This window comes from Hemitrygon akajei, chromosome 13 (genome assembly GCF_048418815.1).
Source record: "Hemitrygon akajei chromosome 13, sHemAka1.3, whole genome shotgun sequence".
Lineage (NCBI taxonomy): Eukaryota > Metazoa > Chordata > Chondrichthyes > Myliobatiformes > Dasyatidae > Hemitrygon > Hemitrygon akajei.
Genome location: NC_133136.1, coordinates 43093529 through 43113286, shown reverse-complemented (window position 1 = coordinate 43113286; position 19758 = coordinate 43093529). Strand labels below are relative to the sequence as shown.

At 41.2% G+C, this 19758-nt stretch overlaps 1 protein-coding gene and 1 long non-coding RNA gene across 3 annotated transcripts in view; one reads left to right on the top strand and one right to left on the bottom strand.

Annotated features, from left to right (window-relative positions):
- The window catches only part of pde4d (phosphodiesterase 4D, cAMP-specific), a 1157264-nt gene that overhangs the window by 234186 nt on the left and 903320 nt on the right, over nt 1-19758 (top strand). For both annotated transcript variants that reach the window (XM_073064478.1, XM_073064489.1), the window contains exon 3: nt 5522-5760. In XM_073064478.1, coding sequence (XP_072920579.1) covers nt 5522-5760 — 239 coding nt within the window. The remainder of the gene's footprint in view (nt 1-5521; nt 5761-19758) is intronic.
- Nucleotides 1-19758, bottom strand: part of LOC140737816 (uncharacterized) — a 106050-nt gene that overhangs the window by 61463 nt on the left and 24829 nt on the right. The window contains exon 2 of the long non-coding RNA XR_012101252.1: nt 7786-7910. This is a non-coding gene — a long non-coding RNA (uncharacterized lncRNA). The remainder of the gene's footprint in view (nt 1-7785; nt 7911-19758) is intronic.

Sequence of the window (19758 nt, the reverse complement as noted above, 5' to 3'; positions counted from 1 at the left end):
AGTCAGGGTCATTAGATTTGAATGCTACAGTAGGGAGTGGTTCGCCCTGTTCATCCATGGTTTCCAATTTGGAACTGCTACGATCATCTTCTTCGGTCCGCAGTTCTCAACACATTTGCTGGTGAAGTCCATAATGGTGCTGACAGACTCATTAAAGCTAAATGCTAAGTCTTTGAATGTAGATCAGTTAACCAACTCAAAGCAGTAGTGTAGAGACTCATCTGTATCCGCAAACAAGCTCTGAATAACTTCTGATTTGGTGAAGGAGCACGACCTGATCATCTGATTTCCCAAAGTGTGGGCTGAGTGTGGCCTGCTAGGCATCTTTGATGGTTGGGGAGAAATGGTTGTTTGGCACTCTGGTGGGACAGAAGACATCCTGGTAGTATTTTGGTTACACTCTTGAAGTTGGCCTGGTTGAAATCAACAGCAATGTTGACGAGGGCCTCTGAGCATTTGTTTCAAGACTGTTGACCATGAAGTATAGTTCGGTGAGTGCCTATTTCACATCTGCTTAAACTGAGATGTAGTCTGCTGTCAGGATAGCTGATGTGAACTCACCTGCCAGGTAGTTTGGGTGATACTTCACTGTTAGATAATTGAAGTTGAGGGAGCAGGAATTCACCATGTCTGAGCACCACAAAGTATTGGATAGAAAGCAGAGCTGTCAATTTGCACGGTGACACTGTATGGTCTAGATCTTGCTGAATGCGGGCATGGAGTGGTTCATTTGGAACATTCTGCATCCCCTCTTCTGACTGTACGATCAAAAGAAGTTCAGGCAGATGTGGTGACAGGTATTGGGAAAAGATAATGACAAAGATCAGAAAGAGGAATGGGAGTTGACTATTCTTTGAATCTCAGAGCTTGAGGATAATTTGTGGTTTAAGTTCCATTAAGTGATTTTAAAACTTGAAGCCAGTTTTAAACTTTTTGCAATGGAATTTATGATTTAATCCTGCTGGAGATAGTTGGATTCAGGACAGTGGCGTGAGGAACTCCTACATTGATATTCCCAGACTGGGATGATTGACCTCCAACAACTACAGTTACCTTCCTTTGTATGAAATATGGCACCAGTATTGGAAGGATGTCCCACTGATGCTCATTGATCTCAATTTCACCTTTGCGTCTTGAGCCACATTTGGTCAAATGCTACCTCAAAAGTCTAAAATAGTCATTCTGACCAATACTGATGCAAAGACATTGACCTGAAATAGTGATTCTGTTTTAAAAAGCTGGATTTCAGGGGTATGGTAAAAGGTTATTGACCTGAGGCATTACCCTTTTTTTTCCTTTCATGAGGGTGAATGTGTGATACAAGTCTGCTTATTAAGGAGCACTTTCAGTACACCACACTTAATGTTCAGCAGCCAGATTACCGGACCTTTTTTTTGATATCTTTACCATGAAGACATCTGATATTTTCAGAAGGCAGTTGATAAGGTGCCACACATGAGGCTGCTTAACAAGATAAAATCCTATGGCATTACAGGAAAGATACTGGCATGGATAGAGGAATGGGTGACAGGCAGGAGGCAGTGAGTGGGAATAAGAAGAGCCTTCTCTGGTTGGCTGCCGGTGACTATTAGTGTTCCTCAGGGGTCAGTATTGGAACCGCTATTTTTCACATTTTTTGTCAATTTAGATAGTGGAATTGATGGCTTTGTGGCAAAGTTTGTGGATGGCAGAAAGATAGGTGAAGGAGTAGATAGTGCTGAGGAAGCAATGCATTTGAAGCAGAACTTGCATACATCAGAAGAATGGGCAAAAAAAGTGGCTGATGGAGTACAGTGTTGGAAAATGTATGATAATGCGTTTTGGTAAAAGGAACAATAGTGTGTACTATTGCCTAAACGGAGAGAAGGTTCAAACATCAGAGGTGCAGAGGGATTTCGGAATCCTCGTGCAAGTCTCCCAGAAGGTTAATTTACAAATTGAGTCTGGTAAAGAAGGCAAATGCAATGTTGGCATTTATTTCAAGGTGAATAGAATATAAAAGCAAGGAGATAAAGCTGAGGCTTTATAAGAAACTAGTCAGGCCACACTTAGAGTATTGTCAACAATTTTGGGCCCCTTATCTCAAAAAGGATGTGTTATCATTGGAGCGAGTCCAGAGGAGGTTCAGGAGGATAATTCCAGGAACGAAGGGGTTAACATATGAGGAGCATTTGGCAGCTTTGGACCTGTACTCACTGGAATTTGGAAGAATGCGTGGGGATCTTACCGGAACCTACTGAATGTTGAAAGGACTAGATAGGATGGATGTGGAGTTGATGTTTCCTATGGAGGGGGTATCTGGAACTAGAGGGCACAGCCTCAAAACTGAGGGGTGACTTTTTAGAAGAGTTAAGGAGGAAATTTTTTTAGCCCAAGAGTAGTGAATCTGTGGAATGCTTTGTCACAGACTGTGCTATAGGCTAAGTCTTGAGTATGTTTAAGGTGGAAGTTGATTGTTTTCTGATTGGTCAGGGCTTCAAAGGATATGGCGAGAAGGCAGGTGTATGGGGTTGAGTGGGGTCCTGGATCAGCCATGATGGAATGGTGGAGCAGATGATGGGCTGAATGGCCTAATTCTGTTCCCACATGAAACCCACATGGAATAGGAGGAACTTTTAAGCTCAACACAGACAACAAAAATGTTCAAGATTGAACTCAGTTTGCTGAAATTGTGAGGGCAGCAGTTCTAGACTGTCCTGCTGTTGCAAAGCAATAAATTTCATGACATATGTCTGTAATAATAAACCTTGTTCTGATTCTGATATTATAGACAATAGACAATAGACAATAGGTGCAGAAGTAGACCATTCGGCCCTTTGAGCCTGCACCGCCATTTTGAGATCATGGCTGATCAATTACTATCAATACCCGGTTTCTGCCTTGTCCCCATATCCCTTGATTCCCCTATTCATAAGATACCTATCTAGCTCCTTCTTGAAAGCATCCAGAGAATTGGCCTCCACTACCTTCCGAGGCAGTGCATTCCAGACCCCCACAACTCTCTGGGAGAAGAAGTTTTTCCTTATCTCTGTCCTAAATGACCTACCCCTTATTCTCAAACCATGCCTTCTGGTACTGGACTCTCCCAGCATCTGGAACATATTTCCTGCCTCTATCTTGTCCAATCCCTTAATAATCTTATATGTTTCAATCAGATCCCCTCTCAATCTCCTTAATTCCAGCGTGTACAAGCCCAGTCTCTCTAACCTCTCTGCGTAAGACAGTTCAGACATCCCAGGAATTAACCTCGTGAATCTACGCTGCACTTCCTCTACAGCCAGGATGTCCTTCCTTAACCCTGGAGACCAAAACTGTACACAATACTCCAGGTGTGGTCTCACCAGGGCTCTGTACAAATGCAAGAGGATTTCCTTGCTCTTGTACTCAATTCCCTTAGTAATAAAGGCCAACATTCCATTAGCCTTCTTCACTACCTGCTGCACTTGCTCATTCACCTTCAGTGACTGATGAACAAGGACTCCGAGATCTCTTTGTATTTCTCCCTTACCCAACTCTACACCATTCAGATAATAATCTGCCTTCCTGTTCTTACTCCCAAAGTGGATAACCTTACACTTATTCACATTAAACGCCATCTGCCAAGTATCTGCCCACTCACCCAGCCTATCCAAGTCACCCTGAATTCTCCTAACATCCTCATCACATGTCACACTGCCACCTAGCTTAGTATCATCAGCAAATTTGCTGATGTTATTTTCTATGCCTTCATCCAAATCGTTAACTTAAATGGTAAACAGCTGTGGTCCCAATACCGAGCCCTGTGGCACCCCACTAGTCACCACCTGCCATTCCGAGAAACACCCATTCACCGCTACCCTTTGCTTTCTATCTGCCAACCAGTTTTCTATCCATGTCAATGCCTTCCCCCCGATGCCCTGAGCTTTGATTTTACCCACCAATCTTCTATGTGGGACCTTACCAAATGCCTTCTGAAAATCGAGGTACACTACATCCACTGGATCTCCCCCGTCTAACTTCCTGGTTACATCCTCGAAAAACTCCAACAGATTAGTCAAGCATGATTTACCCTTAGTAAATCCATGCTGGCTCGGCCCAATCCTATCACTGCTATCTAGATATGCCACTATTTCATCCTTAATAATGGACTCTAGCATCTTTCCCACCACCGATGTCAGGCTGACAGGTCGATAGTTCTCTGTTTTCTCCCTCCCTCCTTTCTTAAAAAGTGAGATAACATTAGCCATTCTGCAATCCTCAGGAACTGATCCTGAATCTAAGGAACATCGGAAAATGATTACCAATGCATCTGCAATTTCCAGGGCCACCTCCTTTAGTACCCTAGGGTGCAGACCATCTGGACCTGGGGATTTGTCAGCCTTCAGTCCCATCAGTCTTCTCATCACCGTTTCCTTCCGAATGTCAGTCTGTTTCATTTCCTCTGTTACCCTATGTCCTTGGCCCATCCATACATCTGGGAGATTGCTTGTGTCTTCCTTAGTGAAAACAGATCTAAAGTACTCATTAAATTCTTCTGCCATTTCTCTGTTCCCCATAATAATTTCACCCAATTCATTCTTCAAGGGCCCAACATTGTTCTTAACTATCTTCTTTCTCTTCACATACCTAAAAAAGCTTTTGCTATCTTCCTTTATATTCCTGGCTAGCTTGCGTTCATACCTCATTTTTTCTCCCCGTATTGTCTTTTTAGTTAAGTTCTGTTGTTCCTTAAAAACTTCCCAATCATCTGTCCTCCCACTCACCTTAGCTCTATCATATTTCCTTTTTTTTAATGCTATGCAATCTCTGACTTCCTTTATCAACCACTGTGGCCCTTTTCCCCCCTTTGAATCCTTCCTTCTCTGGGGGATGAACTAATTTTGCACCTTGTGCATTATTCCCAAGAATACCTGCCATTGCTGTTCCACTGTCTTTTCTGCTAGGCTATCCGTCCAGTCAACTTTGGCCAGCTCCTCCCTCATGGCTCCATAGTTTCCCCTGTTTATCTGCAACACTGACACCTCCGAGCTGCCCTTATCCTTCTCAAATTGCAGATAAAAGCTTATCATATTGTGATCACTACCTCCTAATGGCTCCTTTACTGCGAGATCGCTTATCAAATCCTGTTCATTACATAACACTAAATCCAGAATAGTCTTGTCCCTGGTCGGCTCTCGTACAAGCTGTTCCAAGAATGCATCCCGTAGGCACTCTACAAACTCCCTATCCTGTGGTCCAGCACCAACCTGATTCTCCCAGTTCACCTGCATGTTGAAATCCCCCATAACTACTGCGACATTACCTTTGCCACATTCCAATGTTAACTCCCTATTCAACTTGCATCCAATATCCATGCTACTGTTTGGTGGCCTGTAGACAACACCCATTTGGGTCCTTTTGCCCTTACTGGAGGAGGAAGTTGCGATTGGCTATATCTGAGAATACAAGGTTTGAAAAGGGTAACTATGATGGTTACAGACAATGTTGGTTATGATTTATAAACTATGCTTGTGCTACATGTAATTATCCTTTTGTTGTGCAGAGCACGGACAAAGTCTCGGACTCTGATCATTTGGGTTCCGAAGCACAGAGTTCAGCAATGGAACCATATCTTGTACGAAGACTTTCATTTCATGCTCTGCAACTTCCTCCACTAGCCTTCAGAATGGCTGAACAATATGACTTGGAAAAGAAAACAGAAACAGAACGTATACCAAGGCCAACAACTCTTCCATTGAAGCCTCTTCCTTTAATTGCCATCACTGCTGCAGACAACACAAGGTAAGAAGACCTACACTGCTCCCCATTTCTGTGCTCCCCAGTTCTGAATTGTCATGGAGATTGACTTCTTCTAAATTAAGTTATTGATGATCGAATATATATATATATATATATATGAACCTTAAGATCTCGTTGAGGTAGAGATGATTCCAAAAAGGCATCCTTGGAAAAAGATTAGAACTAAAATCACCTTCTGAAATGGATGATGTACCAAAATAATCAGTCAGTTCTTACTGAATATCTAGTTAGGCTTAATAAAAGAAATTGGGGATATGGATTTGTGATTGGTCTGGGTTTCAATAAATTGACTGAGTTTGCTGAGTACATGACATCCAGAGTATGTTACTGATTCCAATTTGATCCCGAGCACACTGTACAGTTGATCGATATATATGTGGTTCATTCTGTCCCTCAATGTCTTTGAGAACTAGTCCTGACTCACTGGCTTTGATAGTCTTGCTGATAACTTTGGCACGAATCCCATATTCCAACAAGGCTGTTTCAATCTTTTCCATTCTACACTGGAGTAATATTTGCGTTTAATTTTCATGTCTCAGGTAAATAGGTAATGCAAATGTCCAGTCATAAAATTAGATATTTAAACATAGAAATAAATGCCTGGAGAGCCTACACAGCTCTTGATTCAGAAGGCTGAAACTTTTCAGGGAGATCTAAAGCAGGACATTATGAGCTGCTGAACTGACAGGTTTCTGCTTGGATTTTTGGAAGTGGAGGATATCCACAGAAGCAGAGGGCAGGAGACTACACTGGGACCTTGAGTTCTATGGAGCATTGAGCAAACTTTCTGTGGAATAGTTCCCATTATTCCCAGTAGATAAGAATGATCACGCAAAGGAGTTCATTTGCCTATCTATCAGTAACTATCCATACTTGATGCCAGTAACTTCCAGAGGCTTTCAAAATTCCTGGTCCATAAGATTCTGATTAGCCATGTAAGCCAGTTCCATATAATTAGAAGATTCTGCTTGACCGTAAATGAAAATAAATTCTATTATGTGTTTAATTTGTAAAGAAATTAGCATTATCAAATACTCCTTTGGAAATATTCATCCACGTATATGTTTTTAGGATTTTATGACGTTAACATGGGCATGACAAAATTGAGCTACCATTCTACATACAGAGATGTAACTTGATATGACACTGAAGTTTTCACAAATCCTTTTTCAGTTTAGCTGCAGAAGTAAACATACCTGATCATGAGAACAGTGCCAAACATAGAGTTTAAATGTCAGGACTGTGTATTTTATATCTGTCACTTTGATAATCACCATAAAATTGAGAATCTCATTTGGATTTTTTTCTATGTTGCATATATAAATTATGTATCTGAGACATTAATCGTCTGAAATAAAACAAGCAGTACCTTAAGATAAATTGAACAAATTGCCGATTTATGTGACAGAATTCTACTGAAAGTTTGGAGGTTAACTATAGCTTGCCATTTGACTGCAATTTAAGGCAGAGTGCATATTTATCAGTACTGAAAATGACTACAGAGGAGCAGAGCTCATTAAGATCGCAACACTTTCAAAAACACAGAAATGGCCCATTCAGCTGATTTATTATTGCAATTGTTGATTACGTGCCAACACTGATTCCTGAGTGGGTGGAAATTATTAATGAAATATTGTTGAACTGGTGCTCATGACAGTTTAAAATTTAAAAATGTATAATAAAAATACATTTTCAAAGAGGAAGTGCTGGCTTTGTGATCACTGTCTTCAATGAAAATTTAGTTACAGATGACCAATTAAGTTCAGGACAAACCAAATGTTATTATATTTTGCAAAATTGATTACCTTGATTTCATGTCTTTGTTAGAAACAGTGTTTGAGTTCAAATAGAAAGAATGTAGTGAAAATCTTGGATTAACTGTATTGTATTCGCACCTTCTCTCTCCCATTTTCTGTATGCATACTGTTGCCATAAAATGCAGGTAATCACAAGAAAATTAAAATCCAATGAAAAAAAGGTTAATGTAAATTTTGGTTTGTTTCTTACCATTTTCTACACTTGAATATTGGAAATCAGGATCCTTTGTTAAGGCCCATCTCCAGGGTTTGAACATCAATGGACAATCACCTGAACTGTTTCTCTCAGAGTGTTGCTGTGTACAGGTTCAGGAGCTGCAAGAAAAAAACAACACTTAATGAAGAGAGTCCTCAACTTTATTGACAGTACAATACCTTTTTTATCCTTCTAAAATTCACACAAACTTGACCTGCTATACTTAGGAAGCCAAACATTGAATATATTTATTCAAGGTTAGGCACTTCCAACATCACTGTTATAAAAAATGATCTACCGGTACCTCTTCACATCTCATTGTTTTTGAAGCACTAAAATACATTATCTGGAATCCAGGAAATCCTAGATTTCAGTGAAGATAATTAGTTTGATTTTTAAAAAAAACTTTTAGAATCCTGAAGGTCACTGACCTGAAATGTTAAGTCTTAAAGACATGCTGCCTGAATTTCTAAGTGTTTTCAACATTGTCTGATCTTCCCCAAAATATATCAACTCTTTGGATGAATCATGCTTATTTCTACAACACACTTGGAAGTATGTTGTAAGAATATGCTTGTACCAGCAGCATCTTTTGGTTTCATTACAGTCTGATGCATTTTCATTACAATGTTTCATTGCAATTGTGCCCCCATGGTTCTCCACTAAACAACTAGAAAATGTGAATAGAATTGAGACAGCTCTGTGGAAGTTGATGTAATATCAAATGGGTAATGCAGCATGTAGAACTATTCTGCTAATATCGCAACTGTACCATTTGGAAGATATGGTATGCAGGACATGGAAAAACCTGTGATTTGAACAAAAATTGTGAATCATCAAATTTAAAAGCTGTCCAAAAAATATTACCATATTTATCATGTGTTTGAACATTGCCTGACACTGAGTAATCTTCAGCTTCAAATGTTAAATCATTCATTGTGTAGATTGAAGGAATACAAGCAAGCTGAAGTAAAGTATGTGATAAAAATGTAAACAGTAAGTGGGTGGGTACATGTTCACTTTTAATTATGTGTGGGTCTGATCTGCAAATTGATTAAGTTCGTGAGAGATCGTATAAACTTGGAATGTTTTCTCCAGAATGTTGGAAACTCAGGGACAACATGATAGAAGTTTATATCATAATCAGAGGCATAGATGGAGTAGATAGTTGGTCTTCTTTTCCAGTGTAGAAATGAGAAATATGAGTACTTATAACTTTGAGGTGAGAGAGTGAAGGTTTAAAGGAGACATACGAGGCAAGTAAATCTGGATAAAAGGAACTCATACATTAGGCAACTACAGTTCAGTGTTCCGCATAATCATCCCTTCTAATCTCATCATCAATCATCAAGACCTAGGCCTCTGTATCTGGTCTACAGCTGGAGACTCACCTTCCTCAGAAACAGACCTCAGTCAATGAGGGTTGGTAACAACATCTCCTCCATGTTGACCATCAACAAAGGTGCACTTCAAAATTGTGTGCTTAGCTCCCTGGTCTACTCCCGATACACATGACTATGTAGCTTAGTACAGTTCCAATGGCTTCTTCAAAATCACAAGTGACACTGTTGTTGTTGGACAAATGACCGATTCCAATGAGTTAGCTTACTAGAATAAGCTGGGTCACTTAGTTGAGTGGTGTCACAAAAACAACATCTGATTCACAGCAGCAAAATGAAAGAGCTGATGGTTGCTGGAGTAAGAGAGGAAACACCAGATATCATTGGGGGAATTGGTGGTGAAGAGAATCAGCAGCTTTAAATTCCTGAGTGTTAACATATCTGATGAACTGCTCTGGGTCCAGAATACAGATACAATTATAAGGAAAGCATGCAAACATCTTTATTTTCTTCGGAGGGTAAGGACATTTGGCTTGTCATCGAACGGTCTAACACACTCCTGCAGATATACCATTGAATGTCTCCTGACTAGTTGCATATCTGCTCAATACATCTTTGACATATCCTTCCCCACCATTGATAGTCTCTAAGGAGGTGTTACCTCAAGAAGGCAGCATCCATTATCAAAATTTACTGCCACCTGGGCCATGCCATCTTTTCACAGCTATTATTGGGCAAGAGGTATCAAAGCTTCAAGTTTCACATTAACAGGTTCAAGAACAACCACTTCCCTTCAACCATTTGGTTCATAAACCATAAGATATACGACCAGAATTAGACCATTTGGCCCATTAAGCCTGTTCCTCCATTTCATCATGGCTGGTCCATTCTCCTCCTCAGCCCGAGTCTCCTGCCTTCTCCCCGTATCCCTTCATTTCCTGACTGATCAAGAATCTGCCAATCTCTGCCTTAAATATATCCAATGACTTGGCCTCCACAATTGCCTGTGGCAATGATTTCCACACTCTACAATTCATAGCTAAAGAAATTCTTCCTTATCTCTGTTCTAAAAGGATGTCCCTCTATTCTGTCCTCTGGCTTTGGTCTCCCCCACCACAGGAAACATTCTGTCTGCATCCACTCTATCGAAGCCTTTCAATGCTTTTCAATTTGTGGATGACATCAAGATTGGAGGTGTAGTGTACAGTGAGGAAGGCTATCATGGCTTGGAGAGGAAAAAATGGGTCGAGAAATGGCAGATGGAATTTAATGCAAACAAGTTCAACGTTTTGAACTTTGGCAGAACCAACCATGTAGGTCTTACACACTGAATAATAGGGCACTGAGGAGAGTGGTAGAACGAAGGCAACTGGGAATATAGGAACATAATTCATTGAAAGTGGCAAAACAGGTTGATGGGGTCGGAAAGAAAGCTTTTAGCATATTGGCCTTCATATTGAGTACAGAAGATGGAATGTTATGTTGAGTTTGTATAAGACATTGGTAAGGCCTAATTTGTAGTATTGTGTGCAGTTTTGGTCACCTACCTACAGTAAAGATGTAAACAAGTTTGAAAGAGTACCGAGAAAATTTACAATGATGTTGCAGGTCTGTAGGACCAGAGTTAAAACGAAAGATTGAATAGGTTAGGACTGTGTTCTTTAGAATGTGGAGGAATGAGAGGAGTTTTGATAGGTGTATACAAAATTATGAAGGCCATAGACAGGGTAAATGCTAGTAGGCTTTTTCCACTGAGGCTGGGTGGGACTACATACAGAGGTCAAGGCTTAAGGGTGAAAGGTGAAAAGTTTAAGGGGAACATGACAGGAAACTTCTTCACTCAGAGGGTGGAATGAGCTGCTAGTACAAGTGATGCATGTGAGCTCAATTTTAATATTTAAGCAAAGTTTGGATAGGGTGTTTCCTCTGGTGGAAGAGTCTAAGACCAGAGGACACAGCTTCTGTTCCTATATCTTATGGTCTAGTGTGGATAGTAGGGATATGGAGGGCTATGGTTCCTCTGCAAATTGTTGGAAATAGGCAGTTTAAATGTTTCTTTTTGCATGGACTAGATGGGCCAAAGGGCCAGTTGATAAGATGTTTAAGTAGGCATATGGCATGTTGGCCTTCATTAATCAAGGATTGTGTTCAACAGCCATGAAATAATGTTGCAATTCTGTAAAATTTTGGTTAGACCACGCATGGAGGATTGAGTTCAGTTCTGGTTGCATCATTATAGGAAGGATGAGGAAGTTTTAGAGAGGGTGCAAAGGAGAATTACCAGGATACTACCTAGATTAGAGAACATTTCTTATGAGGTTCCATTTTCTCAATGGAGTGAAGGAGGATGTGAGGCGGCTTAGTAAAACTGTATAATGTTATAAAGGGCACAAACAGAGTGGACAGCCAGTGCCTTTTTTCCCCAGTCTGGCAATGCCTAATGCCAAAGGACATCCCATTAATGTAAGTGGAGGAATTTTTCAGGGAGTTGTCAGTGGCTGGTTTATTGTACAGAGAGTAGTCGTAAGTATCCAACAAAATGATGTCAACAAAATAGAGGGAGGACAGAGGAGATTTACTAGAATGTTACCTGGGTTTCAGCACCTAAGTTACAGAGAAAGGTTGAACAAGTTAGGTCTTTATTCTTTGGAGCGTAGAAGGTTGAGGGGGGACTTGATAGAGGTATTTAAAATTATGAGGGGGATAGATAGTGTTGACGTGGATAGGCTTTTTCCATTGAGAGTAGGGGAGATTCAAACAAGAGAACATGAGTTGAGAGTAGGGGGTAAAAGTTTAGGGGTAACACAAGGGGGAACAACTTTACTCAAAGAGTTGTAGCTGTGTGGAATGAGCTTCCAGTAGAAGTGGTAGAGGCAGGTTCGATATTGTCATTTAAAAAAAAATTGGATAGGTATATGGACAAGAAAGGAATGGAGGGTTATGGGCTGAGTGCAGGTCGGTGGGACTAGGTGAGAGTAAGCGCTCGGCATGGACTAGAAGGGCCAAAATGGCCTGTTTCCGTGCTGTAATTGTTATATGGTTATCCGGAAAACATTTCCGGGTGTGATGGTAGAAGCTGATACTTTAGAGATATTTAAGAGACTGCTTGGTAGGCACATGCGTGAAAGAGAAATGAAGGGTTATGGGTTGTGTAGGAATGAAGGGTTGAATTGATTGAGGAGTAGGTTAAAATGGCAGCTCAATATTGTGGACCGAAGGGCTTGTACTATGCTGTACTGTTCTACGTTCTATATTCTATACTCTAGTCCTCCCGAAATGAATGCTAACATTGTATTTGCCTTCCTCACCACTGACTCAACCTGCAAATTAACCTTTAAGGAATCCTGCATGAGGTCTCCCAAGTCCATTTGCATCTTAGATTTTTAAATTTTCTCTCCACTTAGAAAATAGTCTATGCCTTTATTCCTTCTACCAAAGTGCATGACTATACACTTCCCAACACTGTATTCCATCTGCCACTTCTTTGCCAATTCTCTGAATCTGTCTTTCTGTAGCGTCTCTGTTTCCTCTAAATTACCTGCCCCCTCCACCTATCTTCATGTCATCCACAAGCTTTGCAACAAAGCAATCAATTCTGTTATCCAAGTCATTGACATATAACATAAAAAGAAGTGGTCCCAACACAGACCGCTGTGGAACACCACTAGTCATAAGCAGCCAGTCAGAAAAGGCTCCCTTTAATCCTAGTCTTTGCCTCCTGCCAATCAGCTAGTATCTTTCTGGTAATACCATAGGCTCTTAACTTGTTCAGCAGCCTCGTGTGGCACCTTGTCAAAGGCATTCTGAAAATCCAAGTACATGACATCAATCAATTTTCCTTTGTCTTTGCTGCTTGTTATTTCTTCAAAGAATTTCAATAGATTTGTCAGTCAAAATTTTATCTTACAGAAACCATGCTGACTTTGGCCTACTTTATCATATGTCTCCAAGTACTTCAAAACCTCGTCCTTCACGATCAACTTGAATATTTCCCAATGACTGAGGTCAGACTAACTGGCCTATAGCTTCCTTTCTTCTGCCTCTCTCCCTTCTTGAAGAGTGGAGTGATACTTGCAATTTTCCAGTCCTCCGGAACCATAACAGAATTAATTGAATTCAAGAGCAGGGAGTTCATGCTGCAACTATACAGGATACTGGTGAGACTGTACCTGGAGTACTGTGTGCAGTTCTGGTCTCCATACTTGAGGAAGGATATACTGGCTTTGGAGGCAGTGCAGAGGAGGTTCACCAGGTTGATTCCAGAGATGTAGGGGTTAACTTATGAGGAGAGATTGAGTCGCCTGGGACTATACTTTCTGGAATTCAGAGGAAAGAGAGGAGATTTTATAGAAACATACAAAATTTTGAAAGGGATAGATAAGATAGAAGTAGGAAAGTTGTTTCCATTGGTAGGTGAGACTAGAACTAGGGGATATTGCCTCAAGGTTCAAGGGAGAAGATTTAGGATGGAGATGAGGAGAAACTGTTTTTCCCAGAGAGTGGTGAATTTGTGGAATTCTCTGTCCAGGGAAGCAGTTGAGGCTTCTTCACTAAATATATTTAAGATACAGTTAGATAGATTTTTACATAGTAAGGGAATTAAGGGTTATGGGGAAAAGGCAGGTAGATGGAGCTGCGTTTACAGACAGATCAGCCATGATCTTATTGATGGCAGGGCAGGCTCAATGGGCCATATGGCCTACTCCTTCTCCTATTTCTTATGTTGTTATTTTGAAAGATCATTACTAATGCCTCCACAATCTCTTCAGCCACTTTCTTCAGAACACTGACGTGTACACCATCTGGTCCTGGTGACAGAGGTACCTTCAGACCTTTCAGTTTCCCAACACCTTCTCCTTAATAATGTCAACTTCACACACTTCTGCCCCCTGAAACTCTTGAACTTCCAGTGTACTGCTAGTGTCTTCCACAGTGAAGACTGATGCAAAATACTTATTCAGTTCATGCACCATTTCCTAGTCCCTATTACTACCTCTCCAGCATCAATATCTACTTTTCCCCTCTTTTATCCTTTATATATCTGAAGAAGGATTTTGTATCCTCTTTAATATTATTGGCTAGCTTTCTTTTTTATTTTCCATCTCTACCTTCTTAATGATTTTTTTTAGATGTCTTCTGTTGGTTTTTAGCTTCCTAATCCTCTACCTGCCCACTAATTTTTGCTCTATGTGCCCTCCCTTTGGCTTTGACCTCCCTTGTCAGCCACGGTTGTGTTATCCTGCCTTTAGAATACTACTACTTCTATGGGATGTAGATATCCCGTGCCTTCGGAATAGCTTCCAAAAATTCCAGCCAATGCTGCTCTGCCATCATCCCTGCCAATGTTCCCTTCCAATCAATTTTGGTCATCTCCTCTCTCATGCCTCTGTAATTCCCCATACTCCACTGTAATACTGCTACATCAGACTTCATCATATTAGGATCACTGGTCCATTAGGGTTGCTTTACCTTAAGTTCTCTAATCAATTCTGGTTCATTACATAACACCCAATCCAGAATAGCTGATCCCCTAGTGGGCTCAACCACAAGCTGCTCTGAAAAACCATCTCATAGGCATTCTACAAATTCACCCTCTTGGGATCCAGTACCAACCTATTTTTCCCAATCTACCTGCATGTTGAAACTACCCTAACATTGCCCTTTTGACATGCATTTTCTCTCTCCTGTTGTAATTTGTAGACCACATATTTACTACTGTTTGGGGGCATGTATATAGCTCCTGTAAGGGTGTTTTTAACCCTCGTAATTTAGTAACTCTACTCACAAGGATTCTACACCTTCTGCTCCTATGTCACTTCTTTCTAATGATTTGATTTCACTTTTTTCACCAACAGATCCAGTTAACAGTATCCTTGGACGTTAAGCTCCCAGCTATAATCTTCTTTCAGCCACAATTCATTGATGCCCACAATGTCATACATGCCAATTTGTTACTGTGCTTCAATTATTCTGTAAACTGCACACATTGAAATACAACACCTTCAGTCCTGTATTCACCCTTTTCAATTTTCTCTGCCTTTTACATTACAGCTCATCCCATTGACTGCAATTCTGCCCTATCATCAGCCTCTCCTTGCTAGGAGTCTCACTCTGCACTTACTCTACACACTGCCTCTGTTCAGAAACCAAGTACTCCGGCATCAGCACTGTCACTTCGGAGGTCCTGTTTTTCAGCTTTCTACCCCACTCCCTATAATCTCTCTTCAGGGGCTCCTCACCTTTCCAATATGAACCAAGATTTCTGACTGCTCACCCTCCCCCTTTAGAATGCCTTCCTGCAAAACCCTAATCACTAGAGTTTAAAATGGCCTTTTTTGTTCTCATTGTGTTTTCTTGCAAAAATCATGTATATTTTATTTTTTACATGATGCTATGTACTTGCATTGCTGCAAGCAAGCTTTTCACTGCACATGTACTTATGCTTAAGACAATAAACTCAAATTTGACAGTTGCAACTTCACAGCGTATGAAGCAGCCAAATATCTCAATGCAGGAGACCTAGATAGCATTTAGGCACAGTCTGACCAATGCAACAGAGCAGTCAACAAGAGTGACATCCAGTGATCATCTCCATCAAGCAAGAGCCTAACTGCATTCCATTGTCATTTCATAAAATCGTAATACATAAGAGCAGAATAGGCCATTTGGCCAAACAAGTCTGCTCCGACATTCTATCATGGCTGATTTATTTATCACTCTCAACCATGTTCTCCTGCATTCTCACTGTAACATTTGAACCCTTGCTCATCAAGAGCCTATCAAATTGTGCTTTAAATATCCCCGAAGCGGCCTCTACAATTCCACAGGTTCAACACAGTCTCATCTCAATTCTGAAGGGACGTCCATTTATTCTGAAGCTGTGCGCTTTGGTCCTTGACCCTCTCACTACTGGAAACATCATCTCCAATGTCCAGTCTATCGAGGCCCTTCAGCAGGTTTCAATGAGGCCCCCCCCCCATCCTTTTATACTCCAGCAAGTACAGACTCAGAGCCATTAAACACTCTTCATACATTAACTTTCTCATCACCAGGTTCATTCTTATAAAACTCCTCTGGATCCTCTCCAATCCCAGCACATCCTTCCTCTGATATGGGCCCAAAACTGCCTTCAATAAGCCAAATGCAATCTGACCAATGGCTTATAAAGCCTCAGTGTTACGTCCTTGTTTTCATATTTCAGACCTCTTGAAATATTACTGACTCAACCTACAAGCTAACCTCTGGAGGGCCCTACACTAGGACTCTCAAATCCCTTTGTACGTCTAATTTCTGAATATGCTCCTCATTCAGAAAATAGTCTATGTCTTTATTCCTTCTGCCAAAGTGCATGAAAATAAACTTCCCTACATTGTTTTCCATCTGCCACTTCTTTGCCCATTCTCCCAACCTGTCCAAATCCTTCTGCAGACCCTCTGCTTTCTCAACACTACCTGCCCCTCCACTTAGCATCTGCAAAACTGGCCAGAAAGCCATCAATTCAAACATCCAGGTCATTAACATACAACTTGAAAAGTAATGGGCCCAAAACTGTCCCCTGAGGAAAAAAAAAGCCTCATTTACTCCCACTCCTTGTATTGTGCCAATCAGCCAAGCTTCTATCTGTGCTAGTACCTTTCCTGTACTACCATGGGCTTTTACATTGTTTCGCACCTTCATTTGCAGCACGTTGTGAAAAGTTTTTTGAAAATCTAATTAAACAGCATTCTCCAACTCGCCATTGCCAATCTTGCTTGTTACTTCCTCAAAGAATTCCAATAGGTTGGTCAGGCAAGATTTCCCTTTAAAAAAAAAACCATACTGACCTTGACCTATTTTATCATCAGCTTCCAAGTACCCTGAAACCTCAACCTTAATGGAATTGCCATCACCAAGTTCCCCACCATCTATATTCTGGGGTGGGGTGGGTGAGTTTATTTTCCTTTTTAGCAGTGACTCAACTGGTACAGCCATACAAACGCCTTGGCTCCAAATGCAGGTCAGAAGCTGGGTATGTTGCAATGTCAGACTTATTTCCAATACAGCAAAGCATTTCGGCACCTACAAGTCAAAACTATGATGGAATAATCCACACACTGGACGAATGCTTCTTCAACAACTCTCGAAGCCTGACAGGATCCAGGTTGAAAGTAGCCATTTGATTGGCACCTCATCAGCTACCCTTAGTACAGTGGCTGCAGTGTGCATCTTTGACAAATGCATTTCAGTCACCCACCTCAGTAACTCTATCAGTGCCTCCCAACCTCTTGACCTCCACCACCAGGAAGAACTAGGGTAACTGGTGAATGGGAATGACATAATCTGCAGGTTTCTCTTCAGAGTCCACATTATCTTGCTCCTGACTTGAAGTACATCACAGCTCCTTCATTATCACCAGGTCTGAATCCAAGAGAACAGTGGGAACGCCAATAGACAGTAGGTGCAGGAGTAGGCCATTCGGCCCTTCTAGCCAGCACCGCCATTCACTGTGATCATGGCTGATCATACACAATCAGTACCCCGTTCCTGCCTTCTCCCCATATCCCTTGACCCCGTTATCTATAAGAGCTCTATCTAACTCTCTCTTGAATGCATCCAGAGACTTGGCCTTCTGGGGCAGAGCATTCCAGATATCCACCACTCTCTGGGTGAAAAAGTTTTTCCGCATCTCTGTTCTAAATGGCCTACCCCTTATTCTTAAACTGTGGCCTCTAGTTCTGGACTCACCCATCAGCGGGAACATGCTTCCTGCCTCCAGCATGTCCAATCCCTTAATAATCTTATATGTTTCAATCAGATCCCCTCTCATCCTTCTAAATTCCAGTGTATACAAGTCCAATCACTCCAATCTTTCAACATATGACAGTCCCGCCGTTCCGGGAATTAACCTTGTGAACCTATGCTGCACTCCCTCAATAGCAAGAATGTCCTTCCTCAAATTTGGAGACCAAAACTGCACACAATACTCCAGGTGGGGTCTCACCAGGGCCCTGTACAGCTGCAGAAGGACCTCTTTACTCCTATACTCAATTCCTCTTGTTATAAAAGCCAGCATGCCATTAGCTTTCTTCACTGCCTGCTGTACCTGCATGCTTGCTTTCATTGACTGATGTACAAGAACACCTAGATCTCATTGTACTTCCTCTTTTCCTAACTTGACTCCATTTAGATAGTAATCTGCCTTCCTGTTCTTGCTACCAAAGTGGATAACCTCACATTTATCCACATTAAACTGCATCTGCCATACATTTGCCCACTCACCCAACCTGTCCAAGTCACCCTGCATTCTCATAACATCCTCTTGACATTTCACACTGCCACCCAGCTTTGTGTCATCAGCAAATTTGCTAATGTTACTTTTAATCCCTTCATCTAAATCATTAATGTATATTGTAAACAGCTGCGGTCCCAGCACTGAACCTTGCGGTATCCCACTGGTCACAGCCTGCCATTCTGAAAGGGACCTGTTAATCGCTACTCTTTGTTTCCTGCCAGCCAGCCAATTTTCAATCCATGTCAGTACTTTGCCCCCAATACCATGTGCCCTAATTTTGCCCACTAATCTTCTATGTGGGACTTTATCAAAAGCTTTCTGGATGTCCAGGTACACTACATCCACTGGCTCTTCCTTGTCCATTTTCATAGTTACATCCTCAAAAAACTCCAGAAGATTAGTCAAGCATGATTTTCCCTTCATAAATCCATGCTGACTCGGACTGATCCACATTAGCCACCCTCCAATCAGCAGGAACTGTTCCTGAATCTATAGAACATTGGAAAATGATTACCAATGCGTCCACGATTTCTAGAGCCACCTCTTAAGTACCCTGGGATGCAGACTATCAGGTCCCAGGGACTTATCAGCCTTCAGACTCAACAGTCTATCCAACACCGTTTCTTGCCTAATAAATTTCCTTCAGTTCATCCTTTACCCTAGTTCGTTTGGCCACTATTACATCTGGGAGATTGTTGGTGTCATCCCTAGTGAAGACAGATCCAAAGTACCTGTTCAACTCGGCTGCCATTTCCTTGTTCCCCATAGTAAATTCACCCATTTCTGTCTTCAATGGCCCAATTTTGGTCTTAACTATTTTTTTGCTATTCACATAACTGAAGAAGCTTTTACTATCCTCCTTTATATTCTTGGCGAGTTTACCTTCGTACCTCATTTTTTCTTGGCGTATTGCCTTTTTTGTGATTTTCTGTTGCTCTTTAATAGTTTCGCAGTCCTCCAGTTTCCCTTCAGAATGATAGGAATGTTTTAGAGAAGACACCCACCAGCAGTTTCTTAAAGGCATTAGAGATGTCAATAGTATTCCCAGTAATACCTTAATCTTGAAAATTTAACAAATTAAGAGAAACAGTTGCTCATGTAAAATATTCAGTGTGGGTGATCCTTCATTTAAGCAAATGGAATAAATTGCTGCAAAACATCAGAATCTATCAATCAAAAGAGGAGGGAAAAACATGTAGGCTGTCATCAAAGCAGCACCAAGAACAACCAGCAAGGCGTGCTCGCACCTGCTCTGCCATTCAGTTTAAAGGGGCCTGTAATGTAGACAGACATTGCTATCATGATGGCCCCTGTCTGACTCATGGTGTACTGCACATTCCCCAGATCTATAAACTG